We start from the raw sequence: 21,117 nt of genomic DNA, 5'->3' as shown, positions 1-21,117 counted from the left end.
AACATCGCTAATCATCAGAGAGATGCAAATTAAAACCACAATGAGGTATCACTTCACACCTGTCAGAATTGCTACCATCAACAAGTCAACGAACTACAAGTGCTGGCGAGGGTGTGGAGAAAAGGGCACCCTTAGTACACTGCTGGGGGGAATGCAGACTGGTGCTACCACTATGGAAAACAATATGGAGTTTCTCAAAAGATTAAAAATTGACCTGCCATTTGACCGAGTGACCCCACTTCTAGGAATATATCCTAAGGAACCAGAAACACCAATCCCAAAGACCTTAAGCACCCCTATCTTCGTAGCAGCACAATTTACAATAGCTAAGATCTGGAAACAGCCCCAAATGCCCATCAGTAGATGAGTGGATCAAAAAGCTGTGGCACATTTACAACACGGAATACTATGCAGCTGTAAAGAAGAAGGACCTTTTAGCCTCTGGCATAGCATGGAGGGAACTAGAGAGTATTATGCTAAGTGAAATAAGCCAGTCAGAGAAGTACAAGTACCAAATGATCTCACTTATATGTGGAATATCATAAACAAATAAACTGATGAACAAAGTGGATCCAGAGACATAGAAGCTTGGAACATACTGAGGGATCTCAGAGGGAAGGCAGGGAGGGTGGTGTGGGTGGGGAGAGATTAATCAGGGAACTTGTATGTTTATGGGCATGGCCCATGGACGCAGACACTGGTGTGAGAAGGGACTGGGGGTGGGATGGATGTGGGGTGGAGGAGATCAGTGGGGTTAATAAGGGGACATCTGTAATGGTCTCAACAATAAAGACAAAGAAACACTAAAAAAATAAAAAGTGTCACACAGGTGATATGTACATCCTGTAGTATTTTAATTTAAAAACAAATGTACTGGGACTTTAAGTTTTACATTTTTTTTAGTGAAACATGTCAGCCTAATTCTTAGAATGATATAAAAATTAGGTGTAATTTATTTGGTAAGCTGTAGTGAATACTTAATTTTTTAATTATTAAGTATACTATTAAGCAATCATTTCCCATTAAATCCAAGTTATAAACTTTTATAGTAAGTATTATTTTTCAAAACTTTTAGATTTGGCTCCATATCCTTTAGGGTGATGATGGTGATGATGATGATTGTAATGATGATTGTAGTAATAAAAATGTAGAGCTGCTTATTTTCTCCTAATTAGAGTGATGTTGGTACACTGTTAGAATAGTGGTAGAACATGCTGGTCTATATTCATTCTCAACTACTAACACTTATTGTATGTAAACTTATTATCAAGAAAACAAGATATTCCTGCTTTCTGGATACTGCTCTGCTCAGTTTTTCCCTCTTATTTTTCCTTTCTGATAATCCAAGTTCTTTATTTTTGCTTTTGATAGTTTATTTTGGCAGAAGTAGCAAGGGCCACTTGGAGGTGAAGAGTCTAGAAGAAGAAAAGTCAGTTAAGAGGCTCTCGAGATAGTGTAAATGAGAGAGGAATGAGAGTGCAAATGAAGGCAGTGGCAGTGGGAATGAAAATCAAACCAATGCAAAGTAGATTCCAAGAATCCTGCAATTTTAGCAGTCAACAAAAAGGTAAGGGGATAACAGTGATACTTATTAGACAGAGACATTTGAAGGCAAGGACTGTATTATCTCTCTGTATTCTGGGTACCTGAGAATAACACCTGACACATTAGGAACTCAAAATTTTCCAGTTTCAACAAATTATACAACTGCTAGACATAGGGAATAAAAGAGCTAGATCTCTTTCATTGATTAATGGCCAATTTATTATTGGATATGTTGAACTGAAAATGCTATAATAAACAGTTTTACTACAAACTAACTGGTGACTCCTTATACTTTAGAAAAGCACTATCTAATATAATTTTCTGCAATGAAGGAAATGATCAATACATGTGATTCCCAGTATGGCAGTCATTAACCATATGTGAGTTTTGAGCACTTGAAATGAGACTAGTGCAACTGAGAAGATGAATTTTTCATTTTTTTTCATTTTAATTTATGAAATTTCAAATTTAAATAGCACATGTGCAAAGTGGCTACTGTACTGGAGAGTGCATCACAAGAGGCCCATCAATGAACCACTATTGTACCTCTGAGGAAACTTAAAACTCCTAGCCCACATTGCCCTAGGATGGGGCTGGATAAAAGACAAACTTTAAAAAAAAAGACCTCTTCAACAGTTTTAGATGAATACTTGCTATTTATTTTCTACAAATATCAGTTTAAATTCCAAATACAGTGCATGTTTTGCATTACCAGTCTGGGTCAATCTAGAAAACTGCTGAATGTACAATTGTGTGAATGCATATAAGAAAACCAACTGAAAGTGTAATATGACAAGGTTTGTAGATTATAACACCTCTGCAGACACATTCTTAGTTCTCCACTCATGTATTAGTACTTTGGGATATTCTAAACCCTAAATTAGTGTCTCTTCCTCTCTGTCTCTCTATCTCTTTCTGTTCCTTTCTCTCTCTTTCTCTCTCTCTGCACACACATACACACACACACACACCATATTATTATTTAGAGAAAACCTTTACTGGTTTAATTATGACTTAATTTTTTTACTACAAAAGGCTACTGACTGTTTAGTTTCACCAAGCAATGTGCACTTAGCTAGGACATTAGCTAAACAACATATTCTATAAATGAGAAGACAAGCTTGACTTAGACCATATGTTACATATACATTGACTGCTTCTCTTTTGGCTGTTTGCTCTCTGCCTTATGCATATAAGAATAGTGGAAACATGATCTATTTAGGTCCATATTTTCAAATAATCTGAGTAATGTGTTTTGTTGCAGCTACATAAGGCAGAAAATAAGGAAAACTTGTTATAAACATTTACATTTTCCACAGCCAAACCCATAGTTTTGGATTTAATAATTAACTTACATTTTCTTATAACAGATAACTTTTACATTTGTGCTTTTCAGTTTATAATAGCAACTCCTACTATACTGTACCTCTTAAACTTCAAAAGACATACCCAACTTTAGTCAGAAGACAGATCTAATAACAGAATGCTTACTATGGTCAGGTTTGTGAAAATATGAAACCCTTGTATATGACTCACTTAAATTCAGTAGTCTTAGAAACTCAAACATATAGAACAAGTAGTTTAGACATTTTATAGTTGATTACTAACTCTAAGGAAGGATGATGAACACTAATTAGAAAATTTTTCGGATACTTTTCACTGTTTTATCAGCTCCCTTTACTCATCCTTAACAGCAAAGCACATTAAGAAAGTGAGGACCAGGAATCTGATAACATTAGTGTATTAAGGTTAAGAATTGTGTTTAGTATTTATATTTAGAGTCTTACTGCTGAATCTATTTTATATCCATTTAAAATACTTTGAGGTTTTGGCCTGTTAGACCTATGATCATTTTTTTAAATGCATAATACTTTTAATCCTCTCTATCTTACTCTAGTAAGCATTCTATTACTAGAAAAGGGGTTGGAAGAGTACTAGTAAGGTAAAACTTTGGTGAATTAAAATACTGCCTTGGATCCTACTCATCTTATGGTCCTGCTCCTTTTTAAAAATATTATTTTAGCCCGGCCAGGCGTGGCTCAGCAGTTGAGCGTCAACCTAGGATCCAGGCGATCAGGGTTCGATTCCCGGTCAGGGCACATGCCCAGTTGCGGGCTTGATCAATGACTCTGTCATCATTGATGTTTCTATCTCTCTCTCTCCCCTCCTTTCCTCTCTCTGAAATCAATGAAGACATATTAAAAAAAAATATATATATATATATATATATATATTATTTTAAGTAAATGAATATAAAGATCCTTTTCATCTCTGAAATTCTGTGTGCCTATTGTAAGCACCCCATGATTCAGAATTCTTTGCCCTCTGGCCATGTCTCCCACAAAGAAAAATCAGCAAACATAAACAATCCTCTGAGAACCTTAGTATTTTACAATGGGTTTTAAAGGAAAAATATTAAAATTGCAAAGTTAAGAGTTTTTAATTAAGACAATAGCTGTTTAGCAAATGTATTGTCAAATTAATATTTCCCCATAGTTCATTACTTCATTATTCTGACTCTGACTTTAATTAGGAATATATATTTCTATTAGGTGGTGGCTTATAAAAATGTAGTTCTCTCTAGTTTTCTCATTGGAAAAGTTGAGATTAAATTAATTAATTATCTGTAGAATTGATGTAGTGACAGTCTCTATACTGTTTATTTCATAGCTTTAGTTTTACTAAACATTGAGCAAATTAGTGATGAGTTGTTGATATGGAAAAGCTGAAATCATTCAATTCCTTAGAATTTGCTGCAATTTTTACATTATGTTTCTCTACTTAGAACTGTATTGGGTTAGATTTATAGCTAATACGAAGTTTCTTGAAGTAAAGATGAAGACTTTGTTGAGGTTTCTCTATTTTTCTTAATCCACTTCTTACTTGGTTTCCTAGATATGCCTTGCTGAAATGCTGTACAGTTTTTTGTGCTTTACTAGAGGGATTCCCTCACAAAGCTAGTATAATCTGGTTCAGTAAAGGGTGCATACTCCAGTGGTATGGGCTAAATTGTTTCCCCCCAAAATTCATATGTTAAAGCCCTAACCCTCAGTACCTCAGAATGTGATCATATTTGAATATACCATCTTTAAAGAGGTGTTTAAGTTAAAATGAGGCCATAAAAAGGGTCCCTATTCCAATCTGACTGGTGTCCTTATAAGAAGTTGAAATTTGGACTTGCAAATGGACACAAGGAATGTGCACACACAGATCAAAGACCATGTAAGTATACAGGGAGAAGGTGGCTATAAGCAAGCCAAGAAGAATGGCCTCAGGAGAAACCTAACCTGTTGCCACCTTGATCTTGGAAGTCTAAACTCTAGAACTGTGAGAAAATAAAGTTTTGTTATTTAAGCTACCCACTCTGTGTTGTCCTAGTCCATTTGGGCTGCAAAAAAAAAAACCAAAAAACCATAGACTAGGTGGCTGATAAAAAAATATAAATTTATTTCTTACCGTTCTGGAGGCTAGAAACCCAAGATCAAGGTGCTGACAGATTCATTGCCTGGTGAGGGCCCCCTTCCTAGTTCATAGACAGCCATGTGGTTTTTTGTTGTTGTTTTTTCTGTGTCCTCATATGGCAGAAGGGGCTCAAGAGCTCTTTGTGTGTTTTTTTATAAAGGCACTTACCCATTCATGGCCTAATCAACTTTAAAATGCCCCACCTCCAAATACTATCACATCAGGGATGAAGATTTAACCTATGAATTTGGGAGGACACAAACATTTAGTCCATAGTATATGGTATTTTGTTATTACAGTCTTAGCAAACTAACACATCTAGAGATAGGTGATAGACAGATAAATAGATAGGTAGATAGACAGATACCTAGATCAGAAAAAGACAGTGGACACCCAAGCCTTTAAGATAGTGGTAAAGAAAAAAGATTGACACTAGATTCGTAAAAATATTTTTAAAAAATATTTTGATAGATTTAAGAGCAATGCATGTTATTATAAATTGGCAAAGGAGCACAGGGCTATGCACAATTTGGTGGTAGGGAAACTTCCAAACTAAGTGATAAGTCGGTTTGCATAAACTTAAAACTGATAACAATTTTAAGTCAAAAGACAAAAATGTGTCCAGCAATTTAATGTATTGTAATGCAAATATCAAGGATATCCCACATTCTTCAGTTGCCTTCAAAGTATAGGATGATTTCTTATGTGAATACTCAGTGGAAATGGGAAAAGCCTGTAACTACCCTCCTTCTATCATTTTTAACACAGTAGTTAAAAAGATGAGAGTTCAGAATAGTTAATCTAAAGCTTTTATTAAAGCACACACAAAAACACCTTGGGATCCTTTAATGATTTTTAAAAAACATTTCTATTCCAGTTTATTTGTAATAGATGATTATAAAACATTAGACTAATACAGAAACTACCATTTAATATTGAATGTGGACTGAATGATTCTTAATTTATAAGATAAACATTGACATAGTCTCAGCCTTAGTATTGCTGTATGCTGTTGCTGCTGTGATGGTTAAATACCATTTTAACATTCATGGTATAATTTAGTATTTTCCAAATGTATCTGTCTTTGTTAATGTTTTACTTGTAATTTTACCAATTACAGTTCTGTAACGGTAAAGCAATTCATATCTAGAACATAGTGCTAAATGATGGAGTGATTCCATTTTGCTCAACAATTGCCCTTTTAAATCTTTGCATTTTCTGATAATAATCAAGTTTATTGGCCCAATGTTACTATAAAGAATTCTCAGTGTTGCAATGTGGTTACTTTAATCATTTATTAAAATATTCTCCTTCCCCTCACCATTCCTGTTCATTACAGCATAACAATGTCTTATTGATTTTAATTAGAATTTCAAATTTGTGAATGCTAATTTATGTCAATGCACCAACCATAAATTACCTCTCTGCTCTTAGGCAATTACTATACAACAGCAAACATCTGGATAAAAAGAGAGAACAATTGATGTAATCATAGGGTGTTGCATGTTTTCAATGAACACACCAAACCTCAGCAAGAGTAAGGTAAAGATTTCTGGTCCATTAAGCCAGTATATCAAATTTAACCAAATTTCCTACCTTCTATGCTTCAATGCATGGACACTGAATAGCTTATAGCAGGAACTGAACATTTAGCTACTTATTTCTTCCCCATTTGATTGGAAAATCTTTGTCGATGTAAGCAGGGACAAGTACCCCTCAGCCTTTACATATGTTGCGGGAAAATCTGGTGTTTCCTTGTCTGGAACTCACCTAGTTGGAGATTGGCCAAGATCCCCATTTTTGGATTAGAGATTGACTTTGACACAAGGGTGTTTGAAAGAGTCCTCAAGAAGAAGTAGATTCCCAGAGTTGGGTAGGAGTCAATGAATGGGTATGAAGGTTAAAAAAAATCTGGCAGGGATTCTAGGAGGTATTTTGCTTAAATAAATTTTAAATCCAGGAAGAATACCAATTGGCCTTGAAATATTTCCTTAAAAAGTCTTCAACTTTAAAAACTGTGTAAATGTGGCACTTGAAAGGAAAAGTATAAAAATGTTCAATCTTTTTGTCTAAGAAATATCACTTGAAGGAATTAATTGACTTGTAATTTATAATAGTGAAAAACTTGAAACAAACTCAAAGTCCGATGTTTAATAAATTTTAGTATATTAAACTCAGTAGACTATTATGTAGCCATTACACATAGTAAATATGATACCTGAAACAACATGGCAGAGTGTTTACAATATTAAAATGGGTATCTCCAGGAACAAAGCTTGTAAGGAAACTCAAAGAAGTGAAAATAATTAAATGTTGAATGTTAGGAATATGAGCATGTTGATTTCACCTATTTTTTCCTCCCCCAGTAAATGCACATATTTTACAGAGTGCCCAAGATTCTCAGGCTTAAACCCTGCCACAAAACAGGGTGAATGTTTTAGGCAGCATATGGGATAGAGTCAATCAGGTGGATATATTAATGTCACAATCCTAGCATGGCATGAGAGCTGACCCCAGGGTAAATGAGCCACATCAAGCATATAGATAGAGCTGTCCACACAACCATTTTGTTTTCTAAAGCCAGACTACAACTGAAGTGACTGGAATTCAACCCCATACCCCTCTGTTTAAAGTATTTTCCTTAAAAGTGTTGACGGGAACTAATTATGTAATTGTTTCCTACATGGTTTTAAGCAATGGTTCTGTCCCCACAGTATGCAAAGTGCCAGATGAAATAGCTATACCACTGTAGATCACTGCGATAATATAGTAGCCTGCATTTATGCACACATTACTTCATTCTCTAGCATGGATGAGAAAAGAAGTACAATTTCAAATTGGGGGACATAGTTTTATATTTTATCCACCTTATTCTGTAAAAAAGCCTGATGTGTATGAAGAGATTAGCTTTTTGAGGGCTGGATCTGAGAATAAAATAACTGATCTTTTTGTTTCTTAGATATTTTTCATGTTATCTTGCTCTTATAAATGTGTTCTTTTTGAGTGAACAGCAACTGCTCTTCATTAAAATATAGCACATGTACTTCAGAGGGTTGAAGGCAGTAGTGTTCAGTTAATAGCCTTCAACAGATAAGTGACTTTAAAAGCTATTCGTTATTATTCCAGATTTGTTTAAACTACCTGTAAGGCAAGTGGGCCTATATTATTACTGAGAGTTGTTTAGTCTTTTCAGAAGCAGCTTAAATCCAAGACTATTGAAAGTTTTTAAAACTATCATAAATGACTTACCTGTGTTCAATAATATTTTTTAAAGTAATATTAATAATTATAACTCTAAAAAGGAATTTTTAATAAGCCTTCTCATGGAATGTTGTCAAATTACAATCTGTTCATATGAATGTTTTTCAGGTGGAAGTGAATCCTCCTGGGATAAGGATAAGATGCTGTCTCCTCTTGCTGCTCCTGGCCCCCAACATGGAATTACTCATGCAGCCCTGGCTGGTCAGCCAGGCCTTGGGGGTGCTCCTACCCTCAATCCACTGCAGCAGAACCACCTGCTGACCAATAGTATGTATACTATCCTTCCAAAACTTGGTGCATTGAGAAAAATATCATACAAGGACTATTGGAAATCTTGGGCCAGCAGGGCTAGTCTATTTCTCTTAAATAGGGTTTTTAAATTTTAAGTCAGAAAGGTAGATAAAGAGGGATTTATTTGAAAAAGGAGAGAGTTTAGCAGTGATTTTGTAGTGCCATGTGAGCACTCTGGATTCTGAACCCAGTCAAAGTGTAGGGTTTATAGAGTTGAGATAGATTGAAAAGTCAGGTAGCAGAATAAAGGTACATGGGAGATTGTGTAGCAGAGTGGTTAAGAATGTTGGCTATATTCATGTAAAGTTGGTTTTAAATTCCACATCTTTTGAATTCCAAATCACTTTTTTACTTTGGAAAAGTTGGAAAAGTCACCTAACTTTCCCAACTCTTATTGTCCACAATTGCAAAATAGAAATAAAAATATACCCACTCGTTAAGTTTATTATGAGGCTAACAATAATAAAGGAAGTGCTGTTAGCAGTGACTTGCATATAGTAAAGTACTGTATGATTATAACTATCATTATTACTCAGTAACCAAACTACTGCTTATGTATAGAAATTCTGCTTTAGATTATGTTTTTAGGAACTTCAAAGACAGAATTCTTTCTGTAAGAAAATGGGTCTTATATATATTGCTCGACAAAAATCCTACTTTTCCTACAAACAGGAAATCTGAGAGAAGGGGTCCATTCTTTTTTCCCTTAAGATTTTTGTTCTCTCACTAAACCCTAGGATTAAGACAACAAAGGAATTTTGAGATATTTTAATATCATGTCCCAAATCTTATGAAATTTACCAGTTATTAAGCATACAGAATAAGTTATGGTGTCTTACTATAAAGAAGTTATAATCTCAAGAGTGAAATATCTCATAAAAATGGAAAGTTAGTTAAGCAAAGGCAAACAAAATTAATGCTAGGAAAGTTATAAATATTATATTATGAGAAGTCAAAAAAGGACTAGTGGACTGACTAAGGTAGGCATATCATAAAGGAGGAAAACTTAGAGGGCTTCTGGTTTCTGGTTTGACATGTAGAGGTTAGAAGTTGTCACTCCTGTCTTCATAACAAGAAAAAAGAGGAATCAACAACTCTTTTAGATCCATCTCAGTTTGAGTTCATCTGAGGGCACAGTTATGTCCCAAACCGGAAAGATAGGCAGATACAGAGAATCACAGCATATAGGGAGCAAGAGCAACAGCTGGACATAGTAGAAGCATTTAAAGAGTAATTGAATAGTTGCTGGAGACTCAGTGTGGAAATAGTTTGAGAGGTACTTAGGGAGTCCCAACACTTTCATGAATTTTATTTCCAGGAGCCCCATCAGGTTTTCAGAGTACAGACCTGAGAAAATTACCCTTATGATTCTGGCAGAGGGAGAGGAAAAGTAACCATATCAAAATATTCCCAGTGTGTTGTATCCTACTTAATAAAGGCTTGCCCTCAAAGGAAACTATTTTATCAGAGCTAACCTACTTGGTGTTACCAGAGCCTAGCTGACCCGGGGGAAGGGATATACTAAACCCCAGAATCCTGTAGCAGTTGACGTGAGAGAAGGGAGATACACAGCTCCAACCCCTTTAGCCTTCCACATGTGGAAAGTGAATCACTCAACTCTAGCCCTCTCTGACCTTCCTGTCCACCTAAGAAGGAAAAAAGCTGAATAGCACTTGTGAAAGTTACAGCCCAAGGACACAGGCTCTCTAAGAGACTGAGATTAATCATAAAATTATAGAATGCTTATCCTCCCTACACATTTTACCATCATCACAATATGACTCTGTATAATAACACAATGAATTAAAACTGAAAGCCTTAGGCTCTATTTAATAGGATTCTCTATGGAAAATGAAAGACAACAGTGGTTGGGGGAGGAAATTACAGTTACTAATACAACAGCTACAGTAAACAGGAAACATAGACCAGTCTCAGCCAGATAAACATAAAACCTGACACTAAAGGTCTGTATACTTCAGTTACCTTTCCTCACTACATTATTTCTGTCTTTAAACAAAAATAGAATAAAATAAAATAAAAGTTATGGAAAAGGCAAAAAAATCACAATCTGAAGAGATAAAACAGTCATTGGAACCAAAGTTAGAGTAGTTATCTAAGATTATCAGACCTAGAATTTTAAATAACTATAATTAATATACCAATAGAACGAAAAAACTAGAAAATGTACAAGAAGAGGTGGGAAATTTAAAGGCGGAAATTCAAAGAATCAAAAGAAAATTTTGGAAATCAAAAATTGTCCAACAAAATGAAGCATGCTTTTGATGTGCTCATCAGTACACTGAACATAATTGAAGAAATAATTTGTAAGCTTGAATATATGTCAATAAAAACCTCCCAAATTGAAAAACAAAGCAAAAAAGGATGAAAACAACAACAACAACAACAAACAGAATAGAATATCCAAGAACTGTGTGGCAATTACAAAAAGTGTACAATACAACATGTGATGGGGATACCAGAAGAAAAAGAATGAGGATATGTAACAGAAAAAAATATTTAAAGTAACAATGACTCTCCCTGGCTAGTGTGGCTCAGTTGAATGGGCATGATCCCATGCACTGAAGGGTTGCCAGTAAGATTCTCTGTCAGGGCACCTGCCCTGGTTGCCAGCTCGATCCCTGGTGGGGGGCATGCAGGAGGCAGCCGATCAATGTTCCACTCTCTTACTGATGTTTCTCTCTCTCTCCCTATCCCTTCCTCTCTCTCTAAAAATCAATATAAAAAATCTTTTAAAAAAATTAAAGCAACAATAACTCATTTTTTTTCCAAAATTAACAAGCGATACGAAACCACAGATGCAGGAGCCTCAAAGAGCACACACACACACACACACACACACACACACACAGACATATATATAATCTGTATATAGATGATAGATAGATATAGATGATGATGATAGATAGATAGATGATAGATAGATGATGATAGATAGATAGATGATAGATAGATGATAGATAGATAGATAGATAGATAGATAGATAGATAGATAGATAGATAGATAGATAGATAGATAGATGATATAGATAGATAGATAGATAGATAGATAGATAGATAGATAGATAGATAGATAGATGATAGATAGATAGATAGATAGATAGATAGATAGATAGATAGATGATGATAGATAGATAGATAGATAGATAGATAGATAGATAGATAGATGATAGATAGATAGATAGATAGATAGATAGATAGATAGATAGATAGAGATGATAGATAGATAGATGATGATGATAGATAGATAGATAGATAGATAGATAGATAGATAGATAGATAGATGATAGATAGATAGATGATAGATGATAGATAGATGATAGATAGATAGATAGATAGATAGATAGATAGATAGATAGATAGATAGATAGATAGATAGATATAGATGATAGATAGATAGATAGATGATAGATAGATAGATAGATAGATAGATAGATAGATAGATAGATAGATAGATAGATAGATAGATGATAGATAGATAGATGATAGATAGATAGATAGATAGATAGATGATAGATGATAGATATAGATGATAGATAGATAGATAGATAGATAGATAGATAGATAGATGATAGATAGATAGATAGATAGATAGATAGATAGATAGATAGATAGATAGATAGATGATAGATAGATAGATAGATAGATAGATAGATAGATAGATAGATAGATGATAGATGATAGATATAGATGATAGATATAGATGATAGATAGATGATAGATAGATAGATAGATAGATAGATAGATGATAGATAGATAGATAGATGATAGATAGATGATAGATAGATATAGATAGATAGATGATAACTAGATAGGTTATAGTCAAACTGGAAAACCAAAAACAAGGAAAATATCTTGAAAGAAGACAGAAAAAAACACACACCTCCTTATCCATACAGGAACAAAGATAAGAATTACATTGTACTTATTTTCAGAAACCAGATAAGCAAGAATAGAGTGATATGAAATATTTAATGTTAAAAGAAAAAATACCCACCAACTTAAAATTTTGTATCCAGTGAAATTTATTTTTAAAAGTAAAGAAGAAATAAAACTATTTGCAGTCAAGCAAAATTTGAGGAAATTTGTAACTGTACCAATTAATCTGCCCTGTAAAAATATTAAAAGGTCTTCAGAGAGAAGGAAAATGATATAGGTCAGAAACTTGGATTTATATAAAGAGAGGAAGAGTGTTAGAGAAAGAATAAATTAAAGTAAATCTACACTCAAAAAGTCTGAATCAGAAAGAAATAAAAAATTTGAACAGACCAATTACTGGTAGGGACATAGAATCCATAATCAAAAATTTCCCAATTAAGAAAAGCTCAGGAACAGATGGCTTTATTGATGAATTTTACCATATACTTACAAAAGAATGAACACCAATCATTCTCAAACTCCTCCAAAAAATTGGAAGGAGGGAACATTCACAAATTCATTTTATGAGGCAAGCATTATTCTGATATTACTATCAGGAAAAGAAACTACAGGAAAAAATAAACCTTTTAATAAAACTTTTTAATAAAATATCAGCAAACTAAATTCAGCAGCACATTAAAAAGATCAAGTGGGATTTATCCAAGGGATGCAAGGATGGTTCAACATAAGCAAATCAGTGTGATGCATCACATTAATAGAATGAAAGAAAAGAATCATTTTATCATTTCAATAGACACATAAAAGTCATTTGACAATGTTCAACATATATACATGATTATAACTCTTTACAAATTAGACATAGAAGAAACAAATTTCATCATAATGAAATCTGCATGTGACAAACTCACAGCTAATATATTCAACAGTGAAAGGTAGAAAGATTTTCCTCTAAGATCAGGAGCAAAACAAGGGTGTCCACTCTCACCACTCCTATTCAACATAGTATTGGAAGTCCTTGCTAGGGCAATTAGATAAGGAAAAAAAAATCAGAATTTAAAAGGTAGAAGTAATAGTTTTCTCTATTTGTAGATGACATAATTTTCTATATCGAAAAATCCTAAAGAGTGAACCAAAAAACTGTTAGAGCTTAACAATGAATTCAGTAAAATTGTAAGATACAAAATTAACATACAAAAATCAGTAGAGTTTCTATACACTAACAACAAATTATCTGAACAAGCATTAAAGAAATTATTTCCTTTTGCAATAGCATCAAAAATAATGAAATATTTAATAAGAAATTTAACTAAGAACGTGAAATATCTCTACTCTGAAAACTATAAATTATTTATGAAAGAAAACGAAAAAGATCAATAGAAAGGTATTTTATATGTGTTGGCTGGAAAAATAATATGATTTAAACCTCAATACTACCTGAAGCTATCTATAGATTCAATGCACTCCCAGTCAAGATTCCAATGGCATTTATTACAGAATTAGGGGGGGAAATGCTCTTGAAACATACACACACACACACACACACATATATATATATATGTATGTATGTATGTATGGAATGACAAAGACCTGGAATAGCCACATATATTCTGAGAAAGAAGAGCAAAATAGGATGCATCACACTTCCTGATTTCAAGCTATACTTTAAAGCTATAGCCATCAAAACAGTATGGTACTAGTATACAAACAGAGGAGTAGAAAAATAGAATAGAATTAAGAGTCCAGAAATAAATGCAAGTAAATATGCTCAACTAATATTTGACAAGGGAACTAAGAATACTCAATGGAGAAAAAAGTCTCTTTAGTAAACAGTGTTAGAAAAATTGAATATTCACATGTGAAGGAATGAAAATTGATCCCAATCTCACACCATCGTATATATTATCTCAAAATGGATTAAAAATTTAAATATAAGATGTAATCCTCTCCCGTTCCATCCATGCTGTCCCAAAGAGTAAGAGATCTTTCTTTTTTACTACTGCGTAGTATTCAATGGTATAAAGGTATCATAGCTTTTTTATCCACTCATCTACTGATGGGCACTTGGGCTGTTTCCAGATCTTAGCTATTGTGAATTACTCTGCTATGAACATAGGGGTGCATAAGTTCTTTCTGATTGGTGTTTCAGGTTCCTCAGGATATATTCCTAGAAGTGGGATCACTGGGTCAAATGACCTTCCCATATTTAATTTTTTGAGGAAACTCCATACTATTTTCCATAGTGGTTGCATCATTCGGCATTCCCACCAGCAGTGTACTAGGGTGCCCTTTTCTCCACATCCTCCCCAGCCCTTGTTTGTTGATTTGTTGATGGTAATCATTCTTACAGGTGTGAAGTGATATCCCATTGTGGTTTTAATTTGCATCTCTCTGATGATTAGTGACTTTGAGCATTTTTGTCTCTTGGCCATCTGCATGTCTTCTTTGGAGAAGTGTCTATTTAGGTCCTAAGCCAGTCAGAGAAAGACAAGTATCACATGATCTCACTCATATGTGGCATATCATCAACAAAATAAACTGATGAACAAAATAGATCCAGAAACATAGCAGCATGGAACAGACTGAAGAATCTCAGAGGGAAGGCGGGGCTGGGGGAGTGGGTGGAGGGAAGTTAAGTAAAGTACTTATATGTATAAATGCATAACCCATAAACATAGACAGTATTAATGGGAAGGCCTGGGGGTGGAGGTGCAGGAGGAAGGGGGATAATGGGGGAAAAAGGACAAGAGATGCCAGGCTGGTGTGGCTTAACCTGTGAGTATCAGCCTACATAACTGGAGGTCACAGTTTGATTCCCTGTCAGGGCACATGCCCGGGTTTGGGGCTCTATCCGAGATAGCTGGGTGTGCAGGAGGCAGCCGATAGATAGTTCTCTCTCATCATTGATATTTCTATCTCTCCCTCTTCCTTCCTCTCTCTGAAATCAATAAAAATATTTTTTTTAAAAAAAGAAAGATGAGAGATAGCAAATGCCAGCATGGATGTGGAGAAAGGGAACCTTGTACGCTGTTGGTGAGATTGAAAATTGGTACAGCCACTATGAAAAAGAATGTGGAGGATCCTCAAAAAAATAAAATAGTACAACCATATGATCCAGCAATTTTACTTTTGGGCATGTATACAAAGATAACAAAAACAGTAACTTGAAAACGTATCTGCACCTTCATTTTCATATCAGCATTACTTACAATAGCCCAGACATGGAAACAACCTAATTGTTCATCAGTGGTTGAATGGATAAAGAGGTCGTAGCATACACACACACACACACACACACACACACACACACACACACCCTGGAATATTATTCAGCCATAAAAAATGAGGAAATTTTACCATTTGCAACAACATGAATGGACACTGAAGGCATTATGCTAAGTGAAATAAGAAAAAGAAATACTGTGTGATCTTTATGATGTCACTTACATGTAAAATCTGAAAAAATTTTTTTATAAAAAAAGGCATCAGAATTGTGGTTTCCAGAGTTGGAAGTGGAGGAGAAGTTGGAGGAAGATGATCAAAAAATAAACTTCCAGATAAATAAGTAGAGATGTAATGTACAATATGATGACTATAGTTTACAGTGCTATATTATATATAGGAAAGTTGTTAAGAGAATAAATCCTAAGAGTTCTAGGCACAAGGATAAATTTTTCCCCTTTTTTCTTCTTTCTTTTCCTTTTATTGTATTTATATGAGTAAGTGGATGTTAGCTAAACTGATTGTGGTAGTCAATTCACAATATGTATAAATCAAACTATCGTGCTGTATATCTTAAACTTACGGAGTGACCTGTCAATTTTTTCTTAATAAAACTAGAGGATAAAATTTTAAAAATTAAAAACAATTAAGGTAAATAATATATATGTTTTTCTTATTCTTAATGTAAAAATAGAATTTTGTTCAAAATAATAATAACAACAATGTATTGGGTGATTACATCTTATTGATGAGTGATATAAATGACATCATTATAAGGAACAGGAGGGAAGAAATGGAAATACTCTGCTATAAAGCACTTGCACTACACATGACGAGGTATCGTGTTATTTGAAAGTAGGCTTAGATAAGTTGTAAATGTATACTGCAAACTCCAGGGCAACCACTTAAATATTTTAAAATAAATATAATTAATATGATAAGAGAGAAGAGAAAAAAGAGTCATATAAAGGGCTCACTTAACAACAGAGAAGGTAACAAAAGTGTGGAAGACAAGATTATTTTAAAAAGGACAATGAATAAAAAACTGTAACAAATATGATGGCTCTTTATCCAATTATAAGTAGTCACTTTAAATATGATTGACCTAAATACACCAGTTAAAAGCATAGACTGTCCCATGTGCTCAAGTGACCTGGTATGTTGATGTCTCTGCCATTACTTAAATGCAACATACATTTTATATAACTATGTTTCAAGCAAAAACCAAAACAATGCAAACCAACATCAACAACAATAATGGAGACTGTCAGAGTAGATAACAAAGTAAGACTGAACTCTATGTTGTCTATATGAAATTCACTTTAAATACAAAAGCACATATTGATTAAAAGTAAAAAATTTGAGAAATATATACTATGCTAACACTAATCAAAGAAAGCAGGATTAGCTATATTAATTTCAGACAAAGCAGATTCAAAGCAAGGAAGATTCTTAGGGTTAAGAGGGGCATTACATGATGATAAAGAGGTCAGTTCTTCAAGAAGATGATAAAAAGTCTTAATGTGTTTACTCCTATTAACAGAGGCAAAAACTTATAGAACTTTCAGGAGAAATAGATGAATCCACTATTAATTTTGGAGACTTCAATACCCATCTATTGGAAAGGGACATATCCAGTAGGCAGAAAGTCAGGAAGGGTGTAGTTGAACTGATTAGCGCATCAATAAAAGAAAACACATTTTTCTTAAATTCACATGAAACATTCACCAAGATAGACTACATTCTGGTCCATAAAATATGCTTTAACAAATTTAAAAGAATAGAAATCATATAAACTATTGTCTCAGTCATAATGGAATAAAACTAAGAATTAATAACAGAAAAACAGCTGGAATATCCAAAAATACTTGGGAATTAAACAGCACATGTCTAAGTAAAGTATGTCAAAGAAGAAATCTTAAGAATATTTTATTTTATTATTTTTATTTTTAATATATCTTTATTGATTTCAGAGAGAGGAAAGGAGAGGGAGAGAGAGATAGAAACATCAGTGATGAGAGAGTCATTGATCGGCTAGCCTGCAACCCGGGCACGTGTCCTGACCAGGAATCAAACCCTGATCCCCTGTATCCTAGGTTGATGCTCAACCGATGAGCCAAGCCCAGCCGGGCTCAAGAATATTTTAAAATAAATGAAAATAAAAATGTCATCAAAATTTGTAGGATACAGCAAAAGCAATACTTAGAAATTTATAAGATTGAATGAATGTTAAAAACAAAAAGGTGTGGCTCAGTGGTTGAGTGTCAATCTGAGAACCAGGAGGTCAAGGTTCGATTCCTGGTCAGGGCGTGTTCGGAGTTGTGGGCTCAAACCCAAGTGGGGGATATGCAGGGGGTGGGGAGAGAGGTGGCCAATCAGTGACTCTCTCTCATCGTGGATGTTTCTGTCTCTCTTTCCCTCCCCCTCTCTCTGAAATCAATAAAAACATGTCAAAAAAGAGATAAAATCAACAATTTCTTATTTTAGGAAACTAGAAAAAGACAAGAAAATTAAATCCAAAGCAGAAGAAAGTAATTAATAAAAATTAGTACAAAAATCAATGAAAATCAGGAATCACTAGAGAAAAATCAATGAAAGCAAAAGCTGATTCTTTGAAATGATTAATAAAATTGATAAAGCTCTATCCAGGTTAATTAAGAAAAAGAGAAGATAAAAATGATTAATATCAGAAATGAAAGTGGGGCTAACACTGCTGACACCATTCCATTGAAAGGATAATAAAGGTTAATCAACTCTGTTTCTACAAGTTTGGTAACCTGATGAAATGGACCAATTTGTTAAAATATATAATCTACACATGCTCATACAATAAGAATTTGTTATTCTGTATAGGTCTATATCTATTAAAGAAATTGTCTCAATAAAATAGGAAGCACCAGCTCCATATGGCTTCACTGGTAAACTCTACCAAACATTTAAGGAAGAAAATATAACAATTTTCTACAGTCTTTTCCAGAAAATAGAAGCAACAGGAATACTTCTTGTCTCATTCTATAATGCCAGCATTACGCAATTACCAAAACTAAACAAAGACATTACAAGTAAGAGAAACAACAGACCAATATTTCTCATGAGTATATATACAAAAATTCTCAATAAAATATTAACAAATCAAATCCAGCAATGTAGAAAAACAATTATACACTATAAAGAAATGGGATTTATTCCAGTTAAGAAGAAAAATCATATGATTTTAACAATAGATGCAGAAAAAGAATGTGACAAAGTGAAATAACTTCTAGTAAAAACTGTCAGAAAAGTAGAAATAAAGGGGAACTTCTTCAACTTGATAAAGAACATCAACCAAAAAAAAATTTCTACTGTTAACATCACACTTAATTGTGAGAAACTATGTGCCTTTCCCCTAAGATCAGAAACATCAAGGATGCCTCCTCTCATCACACCTGTCCATCATTGTACAGGGAGTCCTAGGCTAATACAATATGAAAAGTAAAGGACATAGCAGGTATACATATATTGGGACAAAAGTAATTGTCTTTGTTCAAAGATGGCATGATTGTCTATGTAAAAATATCCAAAAGATTTACAAAAATCTCCTGGATCTAATAAAGGACTATGGCATGGTAGTTTATAAAAGTCAATTGCTTTCCTATATACCTGGAATGAAAAAATGTTATTTGAGATTTAAAATGCAAAGCCATTGCCTGATCAGTGTGGGTCCGTGATTGAGCGTAGACCTATGATCCAGGAGATTGCAGTTAGATTCCTAGTCAGGGCACATGCCAGGGTTGCAGGCTCGATCACCAGTAGGAGGCATGCAGGAAGCAGCCTATCAGTGACTCTCATCATTGATGTTTCTCTCTCCCTCTCCCTTCCTCTCTTTGAAATCAATAAAAACATATTTTTTTAAAAAATTTTAATGCAGAGCCATTGAAATTAGCAATAAAAAAATGAAATACTTAGGTATAAACCTGACAAAATAATAAGATCTTTAGAAAAAATACTACAAAACTCTGATGAAAGAAATCAAGTAATATCTATGTAAGTGAGGAACATTCTATGTTTATATATAAGAAAACACAGTATCATTAAGATGTTAGTTCTTTCTACCTTGACCTATGCATTTGATGCAATCTTAATCTAAATCCAGGTAAGTTATTTTGTAGATATTAACAACCTGATTCTAAAGTTTATGTGGAAAGCAAAAGGCCCACAATAGCCAACACAACAGTGAAGAAAAACAAAGTCAGTCAACTGATCCTACCCTACTTCAAGATTTGCTATAAACCTACAGTAGTCAAGATAGTGTGTATTGGGGGGAGGGGGGAAAGACAAAAAATTCATTATAACAGAATAGAGAGCCCAGAAATATATCCATGAAAATGTAGTCAACTAATATTTGATTAAAGAGCAAAGGCAATTAAATGGAGAAATCATAATCTTTTCAATAACTCACACTGGAACAACTAGGTACCTGCATGTAAAAAATAAAAAGAATCTAGACACAGACCTTGCACTCTTAACTCAATCTGGATCATGGACTTAAATATAAATTTTAAAATTCTAACACTATTAGAAGGTAACATCAGAGAAAACCTAGGTGATGTTGAATTTTGCAATGAGCTTTCAGGTACAACCCCAAATGTACGATTCTTAATAAAAATGATAAATAGAACGGATACATTAAAATTTTAAAAATTAAACTGTCTTATGAAACACTCTGTTAAGAAAATGAAAAAGACAAGTGACAGAATGGGATAAAATCTTTATGAAATATATACTTGATGGGCTGATAGAAAATGTACAAAGAACTCTTAAAAGTCAACACTAAGAAATAAAAAATAAAAAAAATTAAAAAAATAGCCAAAGACCTAAACAGACAGACACCTCATCAAGTAAGATACACAGATGGCAAATAAGCATATGAAAATATGCTCAACCTCGTATGTCATTAGTTAATTTCAAATAAAAACTATTTACCCCTACACAACTCCTTCAACATCAATTGCTGGTAAGGATATGGAGCAACAGAAACTCTCATTTATTGCTGGTGGGAATGCAAAATGGTACAGCCACATTGTAAACTTCTTGGCCATTTCTCACAGAGCAAAATATAGTTTTTCCTATTAATCTAAATGAATTGAAAACTTAAGTCCACACAAAAATTTACATACCAAAGTTTACAGAAACTTTATTCATAATTGCTAAAAGTTAAAAGCAACAAAGATGTTTTTCAATAGGAGAATGAGTTAACAAACTGGTACATCCATATCATGGAACAGTAGTTAGGAAAAAAAATCAAATTGGCTATAAAGACTTGAAAAGACTTGGATTAATCTTAAGTGCATTTTGTTAAGTGAAACAAAGCTAGTCTGAAAAGACTAAATAGTGTATGATTCCACCTATATGGCATTCAAGACAGTAAAAGCCAAAAGACAGTAAGAGCACTGAAATTATTTT

The 21,117-nt window shown here is 33.7% G+C and overlaps 1 protein-coding gene across 1 annotated transcript in view; it reads left to right on the top strand.

The window, feature by feature from the left end:
* The window catches only part of DACH2 (dachshund family transcription factor 2), a 665,744-nt gene that overhangs the window by 508,091 nt on the left and 136,536 nt on the right, over positions 1 to 21,117 (top strand). The window contains exon 5 of the mRNA XM_087813311.1: positions 8,377 to 8,535. Within this exon, the coding sequence (XP_087669437.1) occupies positions 8,377 to 8,535 (159 nt within the window). The remainder of the gene's footprint in view (positions 1 to 8,376; positions 8,536 to 21,117) is intronic.

This window comes from Miniopterus natalensis, chromosome X, assembly GCF_054644295.1.
Source record: "Miniopterus natalensis isolate mMinNat1 chromosome X, mMinNat1.hap1, whole genome shotgun sequence".
NCBI lineage: Eukaryota > Metazoa > Chordata > Mammalia > Chiroptera > Miniopteridae > Miniopterus > Miniopterus natalensis.
The sequence above is the reverse complement of the archived record's forward strand: the minus strand, read 5'-3'. Positions and strand labels throughout refer to the sequence as shown.